The sequence below is a fragment of the Phoxinus phoxinus genome, assembly GCF_949152265.1.
Source record: "Phoxinus phoxinus genome assembly, chromosome: 22".
NCBI lineage: Eukaryota > Metazoa > Chordata > Actinopteri > Cypriniformes > Leuciscidae > Phoxinus > Phoxinus phoxinus.
The window spans coordinates 17,984,084-17,996,093 of NC_136897.1; the positions used below are offsets into that span (position 1 = coordinate 17,984,084).

Genomic DNA, 12,010 nt, shown 5'->3' on the forward strand with positions numbered 1-12,010 from the left:
TACACTGGATAATGATTACAAATATATTTAGTTAAATATATTTAACTTGCACGTTTGAAGGCTAATATTCTGTCGTAGATTCATCCTGCGTTATGTAGCCTAGTCAGTGTAAAATGCATTGATCGAAGTCTTTATTCTGCAGTTTGCATGGTCGTAAACATAAAAATAATAAGTAAACATATTTTTATAGTTTATTTTTATATACTTTGCATTATATTCACTGATTGATTATACCACATATTTTTCAAAATGGACAATTTAAAAAACTGCTCTCTCTGATCAGTCCGCGTGAGGGCTTGTAATTCATAGCAATTAGCAACAAAACTGTATGCGCTACTTTCTCAGCTAACAACATATCACTCCGCGTGCACGTGTAGTTGTCATCATCTAGCAACTCTTGTCTTGTTATGGATTTTAGTTTATAAAAAATGGATTTGGGGACTTCCTTATTAATTCTATGGTGAGCATAAACATTTTGATTGATGGCTATAGATTTATGTGACCCCTTTTAATGTAAGAAAAGTAAAACATCGGTCGTAAGAACCACGAAAAGGCCCGATATAACGTTAGGCCTAAAGAGCACAAAAGTGATGAATGTGATAGAACTAACGTTAGTCCATATAAAATGTAACTTGGATAATATTACTGGATTGGATTTGTCTTTTTGCTAGGGTGACTGTTTCTTACGTTGTTATGGAAAATGCTTAATTCAGAAGGTAGGCCATGCTAAATAGGCTTATGTAACAGTGATTTTCAGTAGGCCTAGTAATTTGTCTTTAGTTATTAGCAAAATAATAACTAATACAATATTTAATATGCATATATATATATATATTTTTTTTTAAAAAGGAAATGCGCATTATTTTTCTCAATTATTTTGCGATAATGACCGCACAATAGGCTACTTTGTCCCTTGTAATAGGCCTAGATAATAGGTATAAAACGTAGACAGTTATGCAGTCATTATTTACTAGCCATCTATGCATACATTGATTAGGAAGTCCTCATGATGGCACTATTCCCACAGCAATCTGGGATGCCAGGCAGCCACACCAATACTCCTATATGCGTTTGCACGGATTCACCTGAAGTGAAATCTACAGGCAGCTATTACGTGGAATTAAACCTGGATTCTCTGAAATTTCAGGTTAGGATCACAAATATATTTGTATAATGATCTGACAGTGACATGCAATTCGATTCACAGTGTGATGCAACTGAGAAAGACACAAGGTAACTTGACAATGAGGCTATCAATAAGGCTGTGGCCTACATGAAAGGTCACTGGTGAGTGAGGGGACCTGTAGAGTTTTCTAAGGGGTCATTGCTTGGGTCATATCAGTAAAGATCTGACCGATTAGATTGTTGCTGAGATCTCAGTTCTGGTCACTAATCGCTGTTTAATGACTGTCTTGATTGGGTTTAAAATTGGATTTTGCCTGCTGTTCCAGGGATAATGGATGAAGTAATTGATGCCACTGGAAAGACAACTGATAAGTTCACCTGTAGTTCACCAATGGCTGCACCAATAAGGTGGCAAATGAACTAATAAATAAGCCCTGTTGAGCTTGTCTGTGAAATCCTCAAAGTAGTTTTAATAGTTCAGTCGTAAAGTAATTATGATTGTCATATATATAATATGGGGGCTTTTGGCAGCAGTGTGGTGTAGTTACTGCACTGAGGTTAATGATGAGGTCACTGCAAAGTCTATCGATGACTTCCACCTCTGAAATCCCCCTTTAAGCTATTTGTGGGGTCATCACAAAAAATAATGGTGATGTAAACTAATTTGATCACCAATGCAAGGCTAAGCAATAAAGATTTGTCTTTCTTCTGGCCAATTGGGACAGTAGTTAATTTTTACTTTCTCTGCTAACACTTTCACTGACTCATAAGTGCATGATCCCATTTTTTTTTAGCCATATAATTTATATAGAAATAATACTTATATATTTTAGTAATTATGCATGCACTATAATTGTCAGGGTCTGAATAAACATCAGACTCGGAGACAGAGATAAGGTTACAACCAAAACTGGGTATTTATTGACAGTGTTGAATTTAAAAGCAAGCAGATGAGTAATGGAACATGTACGTGTAATATTCCAAAGAGAAACGCTGGAGTTCCAGGAGATTCCAGGAGATGGCTGGAGTTTAAGGGAGATCCAAAAGGTAAGTAGTCTGTTGTCCGTAGTTGAGACTAGACCAAGAGTGACTGGCTGTGTCTGAAATCGCATACTCTTGAGTAGGTAATTATTCTGAATAAGTAATTACTTCACGACTGCCAATAAAGTATCTTCTATATAGCATGAATGTGCGTAGTATGAATGTAATCCGGGCGTACTACATTCGCCCTGTTACCCTTATCATGTGTCATTCCAGCATCAATTACGTTGCTTCACCTCCATTCACCAATCCTCTTCTCGTGTGGCCTCATGGGATTAAAGTGTCCATCGTATGCACACTTCAGAATCTCCCTGGAAGAAGTAGGTAATCTGGGTACTTTTTGCCTACTCATTTATGAGTACTGTGAATTCGGAAATGCTTCTTTTGTCACATACTGTTTTTTGCCTACTATATAGTAGGGAAGTATGCGATTTCGGATGCAGTCACTGTGAGGTGTGTGGTCTTATCCTGGTGCAGTGCTGATGGGGATTGGATGCGGGTGACGGCCGAGTGAGTACAGATGATGGACAGTAGGAATAGGAATGCTGGGAAATGTAGTTTCTCGTTAGATGTCTGGGCTATTGAAGATGGGAAGATGAAGAGCATACATTACAATAATATGTATATATTATGTTAATAGTTATGGCTATAATCATTTTTTTTATTTAATTTAATTTTAAATGTTACATTTTCTTTACTACACTTTTGTCTTTACTACACTTGACTATTGTACTACCCTTTTCTTTTCAAAAATTATCGTTTTGCTTTACAAAAAGACAATTGGTAGCAAGCTGCAATTTATACAACTGTAATGTAACTTCATGAATTAATTTAGCTGGAAAACAATGCTATACTGATTTCAATACTATCACAACAAGCCATTGTTACTATTTTGACAAAACCTCGTCTATGTTAAATTTAAGTTTGCAAGCATAAAAATGCATGTTAAGGATCATCTGACATAACATTTTCAGTTGCAATAGAGCTCTGGACGAAACTCTCTCAGCCCGGGCCATCCTCATTGTTGAACCCTGTAATGTTTTATTGCTCTAGTTTTGCTTGGTTGTATGGTCTATGGTATTCTGCTGCTTTGCTAGTGTAATCCAGTGCCTGGTGTAATCCATCCTTTTAATGTGGTAACTGAAGCTAAAGAGAGATTTTGAGCCTTCCTGCATGGATCACCCTTTCAAATAGCAACTAATGACCTTAACACGAGGGAACTGTGCTGTGCTTTATGAAATCCATTTGAACCATGCCTACTTTAAGTATATTCCAATGCATGCCATTTTGCATTTCAGTGGCAGATGTTATAGTGTTAATATCTATCACCAGACTGTGTTTCAAATGACTTATTGAAGCTTTGGCGAGTCGGGTTGGCTTTAATAGCTCATTTTGTTGGATCTAACTCTCGACTGTCTTTCCAGACCAGTATTCATTTATACGAGTGCTTCAGACGTGAAGTAATGGCTTTAAATAATGGAGCATGCTTTTCAGCAGCAGGATGGGAGGGAACGCAGCTCAGGCTCAGGCTCATTAAAGCTTAAACTATATTTGAAATCCACTTGGGCTTCAGGGATGTGTTGGAGGGATCAAACCCAGTCGGTCCCCAAACAGCTCTGTTGGAAAACTCGCAGCGAAACCATGAACACTTGTGTGACAAAAGCTTAGTATTTTGAATCATAAGGGGTTGTTACACGAAAACTTTTTATTTGTTTTGGCCGTTCATTTACACGACAATGGCTTTTTGAGGCCTAAAAATGCACATTTTTGAAACTCAATGTACCCTTAAGAAGTCAAAATCTAGACATATGTGCACCCTTTGCCCAGATGTCCATCAGAATTATCATCATAAACTTCTCTTTTAATGAACACAAGCTGGATTTTTAGATATGATCTCCTCTCACTTGTAAATGCATTAAAGTTCACATCCAAAGTATATTCTTGTATATTTTGATATAAAGCAATATTGATTAAGTAATTTCTATTTGTTGACAAATGTATGTTATTTACCTATACTTTAAAGCAGTGGTTCTCAACTAGGGGTCTGGGCCCACTAGAGGGCCTCAAGATGACTATTTAAAGTAACACTAAGTAGCTTTTCAACCTTCATAATATATTTCCAAGACCCTTGTGATGGTACATCGACTTAAAATAAGTTAAATGACACGTCTGCCATAGCCTGACGTGGTCTGTATCGCTTTTACTGGCACTATGTAACTTCGGGTTTCGGGTCGGAACCCGTGCACAAAAAGAACTACAAAATTCGAGTGCTTTACGGCATACGTCACTCCCCCCACCACTTCCTCAAATTCGGACGCTTTTGTAAGCGTAAATCATGCATCATACTAACAATTTACCTTACACTAAAAGAGTAAGGGAAAAGTACATCACGCAAAACATAAGGTAACGGGTGGATCTGATGTATACTGGGGTGATTACAGACAGAACCCAGCTTATTTTTGGTTAAGAAACCCCTTAAATCAACAAAATAAACAAGCAATCATACATGTATAAACTTAAAATAATTGTACATTAACGAAAAGTTCACAATACTCAGGTTCAACAACGTGTATTGACAGATATATAAGGTTTATACACGTCGGGCAACACAGAGTTATTCAGCGCTGGAGGCGTGGCCGCGCTCCGATATACATCAAACAAACATTGCAACTCAATTCCACGCACATTTAAACCCCAGAAACCCAATGTCCCAGCAGATCAAATACTCAGTCAATCAAACATAAATTGTCCGGACTGAACTAGATGTCCTCCGCGAAGAGAAGGGAAAAACAAAACAAAACAAAAAGATACCGGGCGAAGCGTGGCGAGACGCCGCAGTCAACACATTTCCTCCATGAACTCACGCAACCTCGCCACAGTCTGTTTAGCCGCCGGGATGCTGTAGTAGTCCATAAAAACCCGCGTATAATCCACAAAAGTTCAGTTGAATTCCTCCGGCCACCTTTACACAGAGCCCGCTAAACAGCCAGGCTGCGGTAGGCTAAATTATTTACGACAGCGCTAATGGACAATTCAGCTTCCAACCAGTAGGGCGACCGCAGAGGAAATGTTACTTGGTGTTACTTTAAATTTGTATTATTTAAAATGACAAACCAAGCATTAATATAACCAAAATAATTGAAAATCACTATATTTCTAATAATTCACTTTTTAATAAAAATACCCTTTTTTCCTGATCCACAATATGACAATAATAATGTAATTTCTAGACCTGGAAAAGGATAAAATGTTAAAAGTCCATGGGCATTTTTTTACTGGCTAAATATAATTTTTTTCTAGTTAAGCCATGCTCTAAAATATTTTGTAATATTTTGTAATTGTGAGTGATTTAAAAAAAAAAAAATCTCTCTAATCCTTATCCTGTTTATAAGGATCCTCATCACACGATTCGATACCTTTATAATGATACCGAACTCACGATACGATATTATTGCGATACTCCCAGACATATGGTAAAAGGTTTACAATTTTTTTTACTGTTGATTTCAAATGCTAAATTTGGTATTACATTGGGGGTGTACCGGTTTGGACTTGGTGCTGGTAACCCAATGCACAGGACAAAGGTGACACCAGCGTAAAAATATAATATTTTTAGATGAAAATGCTTGCACTCTGTCACTGACTAGATGTATATAAAATAACGTAGGCTTTTTTAGACATTTGGCATTATCAGGACACACAAATATTCCCCCATTGCATTATTATACATTATATTAAACATTATATATAGTAGTTTCATGCAGTACTGACACTAAAACTAAACTTTTTATTTTGGGTGAGCTATACACCATACAGATTGTCACTATCCACAATACATATTGTTGCCTTTTTGTATTGCAATATATTACTCAATATATTGACACCCCTAGTACCCAGTAAAGCACAAACAACTTGAAAAATCATAATGTGAACAATGGGAGGCAAAAAAGGTTGAGAACCCCTCCCTTTAACTCTTTACTCCCCCAAAAAAATAGAACATTTCCACCATAATTGTATAGGACAACAGATACAGTTCGATAATCATTATTTTGTCTAAATGTATGCTAGTGTCAACAGCTATAGGAAAAATGTTATTGGAATTTTAGTTTGGAGGACAGATTTCACCAAAAGTTTTCAAATGTAACTTTAAATTTGAACTCAAAACCTTATAGTTGCTGATATATATAGCTCGTGCGACAACTAGCCCCAGTTTGTATTGACATGTGCCATGGCTAGTGTCTATTTTATTTGCAAAAAATATGTATTCCGTTGAGTGGTTGTTGAGTTTGAGTGACAGATGTTGGGTTTGTGTGTGGTGGATGGTGCTGTATCAGTCAAACTCTGTGACAGGCTCAATCCAGATTGGCTCCATCTATCACATCAGACTGACACAGACATCAGATGCTTCACTGGTAGCCAACAATGCAAACACTCAAAAAGAGGGTAATACATTCATCTTATTCACTTTAAAGCAGTCTATATTGAAAAAAAAGAAAGAAGAGGAACATTTTAACTCTTTTTTTTAACATTAAAACAATGTTCACCACAATTTTGAATGGGAAAACGGTTTTAAATATTGGCTTGTAAATTATTTTTTCTATCTCGCCTTACACATACGGTTACCAGCTAAGCTTTTTATGCAGGAGGATGGGAGGAGATTTCTTTGAAGCCTTGCAGCTTGCGTGTCTGGTTGTCATGGTAACATTCAGTGACCTTGTCCAATTCCTTCTGTCAGTATGCACATTTGGGAGATGGGGGAAGCCTAATCAGGGTGTATGTGGGCGAACGCATGGCTCAGAGACGGCCTAGTCTGTCTGATGCCTGGTGACACTAGATAAAGCCCCGAGGAACATTTAGACACATGACAGCACACGCGTGCACACACACAAATGCATGCATACATGACTACAGGATGAATTCTAGAAACAGCATTCAATTTGACTGTAAGGCGGAATTATACGGATGATTATTTCAGTATGTTTGCAAATTTTTATATTTTATTTGAGATAAAATCTCTTAATATGGTTTTATCAAAATAATGTAAAGAACAGAATGCATGTGCTCATGGGTGTTTTTTGCGTGATATTTTTTTGCCTCATTTAATCAACACAGAGCTACTAGATTAAAATATTGCTGATGCAATACCTATTTGAAGTGCACACTGCCTGAGTTTAAAAAAAAGATTTATTTGTTTTATTTGTAGATTTAAATGTAATTGTAGTTGCTGCACTGAAATTTTTTTTTTTTACTTGATCTAACACTTGATCTTAATATTTTCACTATAACCTAAGGTTGTCAGTCAGTCATATTCCACCCCCCGCCCCCACTTAAAAATAAAACCAGTGAATAGAGATATTTCCTCATGAAGCACATTTTTGTTACTTGACAGTGCAATTTTAATTCAGAAAGCTCTCGTATTTCATCAAAAATATCTTCATTTGTGTTCTGAAGATGAACGAAGGTCTTACGGGTTTGGAATGACATGAGGTTGAGTCATTAATGGTAGAATTTTCATTTTTGCTTGAACTAATCCTTTAAGTCCAAGTAAAATAAGACTATTCTATAACTTTCCATGACAGCTTAAGAGCCATGAGGATAACTATCTATATGGTTTTCTATCTATTTTTTTTCTATCTATGTTGATACATTTCATTTGACACATAAAATTACAACTTCTCATAATAACCTCATTCTAACCCTTTTTCTTTTCACAGATGTCTTGCGTGAGAATAAATCTCATGGTAAAAGTTCACCACAGCGTCACCAAAGCTTGAACAGCGTGTTAAGAAGTGACATGTAAAGAAACAACCTGAGCGAAACATGTACCGGTAAGTCATACACACCACAGGATGTGAAAGTGATGTGGAGTCCAGCGGTTGCTGACACACTCATTTGTCAGTGTGACCTTGCTTCACTTCCACCAAGGTTCTGCAAAGGTACCATGCCTCCCCTGGTGACGCTTGGCAATTATGATAACATAAAAAGAAATATCTGCAGATAACTCAGAACCCCTGTCCATTATTGCCAAATATGGCGCCTTCATTACCAAGACCGAGCAATCTGTTCCACATAAGAGAACCCATTTACGCATTCAATAGGTGCATGGCAGGCAAAATTATCTTGGCATGAGGTGAGAGGAGAACTGTCTGTAGCCGAACAAAGGCGAGGCAGGGAAGTCAAACTGTTAGTTAATTAGTTGAGCGGCTTCGCATTAACCTTTGACGTTACCTATGTAAATGCTGATGAGTGTTACTGTGCCCTCGGTGCAGGTGATGGACAAACATTGGTGCTATACATGCACTTACTCAAGGACACTCTCATTATTATGATATGAAGTCACAACTCTCCGTTAATGAGGTTGTGTTTAATGATTGTTTTATTTAATTATTGCCTCCAAGCTGCTGTGTTATTTTAGAAATCGTGTTGTGTCCCTTGTACCTTAATGAATCTTGTTTCTCTAGTCTTAATTAAGAAATGTAGTTTATAACAGCTTATAATATACATTGGACAACCTGTAAACTATACAATATATGAAAACGTTGGCCTGTGGCCACAGTATACTTTAAATTGGCCTTAAATTTGATTTAAAACCCCTTATATTAGACACACCATATGTGAGTCTAAGCATTGTATCATGTTTTATTTTTGTAAAAGGATTCAAACAAATCAACAAAAGGATTGTTCACAGAATCATAATCATAGCTTAATTTTTTACATTTTCAGATGAGCGATGTTTGCCCATGAAAAAGTTGCTGCCATAATGACAGGATGTTGTGGGTGGTTACTGGTTACCAGGGTGTTGCTAAGTGGTTTCTAGTGTTTCTGAGTGATCTTTACTATTTTGCAATGTGGTTGCTAGAGTGTTCTTGGTGTTTGCTTACCATTCACACTAAGAAGGTTATCTATAACAATAGCTAAATTAGTTATGTTTTTATTGTTCATCAGTTGGAAAAATCGCTCTGAGAGTGATTCCAACAATATCATTCCTCTGCGTCGTTATTGATTCTGGTTGTGGTTTACGATTAGTTAAATTGTTTTTGAGGACCAAAATCATTGACTGAAAACAGTTCAATTAACCAATAATGTAATTTCAAAACATTCGTTTTGTTTTAGTTTTTGGCTGAAATTAAATTTGTTTTTAATTTTGGTAAAAAATAAATAAAATAAAAATAAATTGGTCCATCACTAATATCGATTATTAAATCTTTTTGTTGTAATTCCAAGTGCCTATGACATTCTGATGCTCCTTTAGTTGAAATCTACATGATTTATTTATTTATTTTACCCATTTAATCATATGCAAAGCAAAAATAAGTAAAATCTCTTCAACACTTGAAAAACAGATATTTTGAAGAACTGTTTGTGTTCTTACATTGAAAGTCAATGGGGACCAAAACAACATTGGACCCCATTGGCTTTCATTGTATGGACAAACAAAGCATTTTTCACAATATTTTCTTTTGTGTACTGAAGAAGTGGTGCATCGCTAGTTTTAGTTATCAGCCTTGGTTTGAAAAGACTTTAATTCAGAAAAGCCCAATTCCAAGTCCCTATGATATTCTGACACTCCATCAGTTGAAATCTACAATACTTTTTTTGCCCATTTAATCGGATCTGCTAGACAAAAATAAATATCTGCTCCACACTGCACACAATTTGAGGCATGATACAGTCTGTAGAGCAAATGTAGCTCTAAGTAATAATCAAACCCCCAAGTTTGAGCAATAGGAAATGCATCTAAGATATTAAGCAATAAATGTGCACTCATTAAATACAATGTCTTTGTTTGAATTGCATTGGCAAATGTGGCACTGGCAGTCATCTTAAAAGTATTTCTAACACCTATCCTCTTGCAAAAACACATTTTTGATAACTACCAATGACATTGTTAAAGTATTTTTTTATAGGCAGCCATTCCATTCCAATGAGGACGGACAGTATATACAAAGTGAGTGCACCACTGAGTATCACCCTCTGCCCCCCCCCCCCCCAACCCCCCCCCCCCAACCCCCAACCCCCAACCAACCTCTTCAACTGAAGTAACCATTCTGACCTTTAGAGGATGCTGTTGTCATCAGGATGAGGCCTATTTGTGAACAAACTCTCCTATTCTAATTTTTTCCTCATTTGTACTACTCTCTGTGCTCACTGGATCCCTTCACCTGCATGGAGTGGTTTTCCATTAGTGAGGAGCAAAAGCAGTTCGAAAAAGAGAGGGATTGTGCGCATATTTAAAATGCCACACCAAATGGTTCCCCGACACAGTGAAGCGTGACTGTGAAAATGGATTATCGTGCAGAATCAAGCCAAACACTGTCAAGAGTGCGCTGCGCTGATGCTGACGTTAAACCGCTTACAAACACAACCGCAAAGTTGCACCTGAATCACTCCAGAGATTCAGATTTTGAGACTGTCAACCTAATTTTTCAGTGTTGCAGAGGCTTGTAAACATAAATGTAACATAACTCTCTTTTTTGGTCCTTAATCAGGATTTACTTGTAAGGAACAAGTTTTTTTTTTTTTTTACTAAACTATTGAAAGGAACTAATTTAAAGTAATTGGAAAATCTGAATCGATCTGGCCGACCAGACCTGAGTGTGGTGTGATTAAAACTGTCTTCTACACCCAATCAGACAAATCAATGTCGTTTTATCAGTTGTGTTTCCTAAGCAGACTCAAAAGCAGGGCCGTAACCACTAAAGGGATAGTTTACCCACAAAATTCTAATTCTATCATCATTTACTCTCACACAAACCTGTACTTTTTTTTTTTTTTTTGGATGAACTCTCGCTTAAAGGTGGACACAGTTCTGAATATGTGGCTACATCCTTGAAGAAACTTGACCAAGATCTCTGGTCAAATGTAATGAAGCTTTTCACACAGACAGTTGCATTTTAATCCCCTGAGGCAGTGCATAGTATAAAAAATGTGTGAAACTAGAGATCTGTGACCCAACTGATATCCTCATTTGGCCTCTTTCTGTTGTCCAAATCATCCCCACATGCTACTAACCACAAACACATTGCAAGGTGAGGTCTTTTTAAACAGGGAGGGTCTGTAATTCATTACCTGTCATGACAACACCTCGCAACGACAACTCACCTCCTGTGATAGATTAAAGGGGGATTTCAAGGGGAATGACTTGGCAACTGTGCTCAACTCTCCTAATTGTAGGTTTGTCTTCTTCTAGTCCCCCGTCCCTGTGTTTTTTAAATTATACAAGTTTGTTTGCCCTTTCAATCACTCTAACCCTGTGTGCGTGCGTGTGTGTGTGTGTGTGTTAGTACATTTTACCATGTTTTCATGCTGTTGTGGTTATTATCTTTTTGCAGATAATCTGAAAATGACTGTCAAATGCTGTGCATGTCGGAAATGACCACCTTGCACATTAAATCGGAGTCTTAAAAGGGTTCACTCTGCAGTTGTTCAGATTTCAGCGCAGTGTTATAGGAAATAGTTGTTCTGCTTTAGTAGATAAATAAATAAAACAGGCAGTAAATGAAGGGTGGGCTCTGTGGAGGAAGCTCATTTCATGGCCCAGTGTGTGTGTGTGCTCGATAATACGTAGTGCTGGGATTTTGGGGTGTGTTTGGAGCAGATTGCTTGTGGGCTTCCCTACTGTGTTGCTGCAGCTGCTAAACAGGAGAGGAGAGAAGAGAGGAGATTTAACCTCAGCGTCAGAGAAGCACAGAGGCCAAATGCACTCCCTCCCTCTTCTCTACACACTCAAGCAGGACAAGCAGCTGAAACACACACACACACACTCGAGCATGTATTTATGATCACACTATAAAAACAAGTGAGAGCTTATTAAGAACACTTTACATTGTAAAGTACACAAGTA

At 37.3% G+C, this 12,010-nt stretch overlaps 1 protein-coding gene across 1 annotated transcript in view; it reads left to right on the forward strand.

The window, feature by feature from the left end:
- Nucleotides 1-336: 336 nt before the first annotated feature.
- The window catches only part of pnp4a (purine nucleoside phosphorylase 4a), a 73,864-nt gene continuing 62,190 nt past the window's right edge, over nt 337-12,010 (forward strand). Inside the window, exons 1-6 of the mRNA XM_079597433.1 lie at nt 337-460; nt 1,028-1,147; nt 2,112-2,172; nt 2,383-2,486; nt 2,583-2,676; nt 7,881-7,994. Coding sequence (XP_079453559.1) covers nt 7,987-7,994 — 8 coding nt within the window. The 5' untranslated portion in view covers nt 337-460; nt 1,028-1,147; nt 2,112-2,172; ... (1 more) ...; nt 2,583-2,676; nt 7,881-7,986. The remainder of the gene's footprint in view (nt 461-1,027; nt 1,148-2,111; nt 2,173-2,382; nt 2,487-2,582; nt 2,677-7,880; nt 7,995-12,010) is intronic.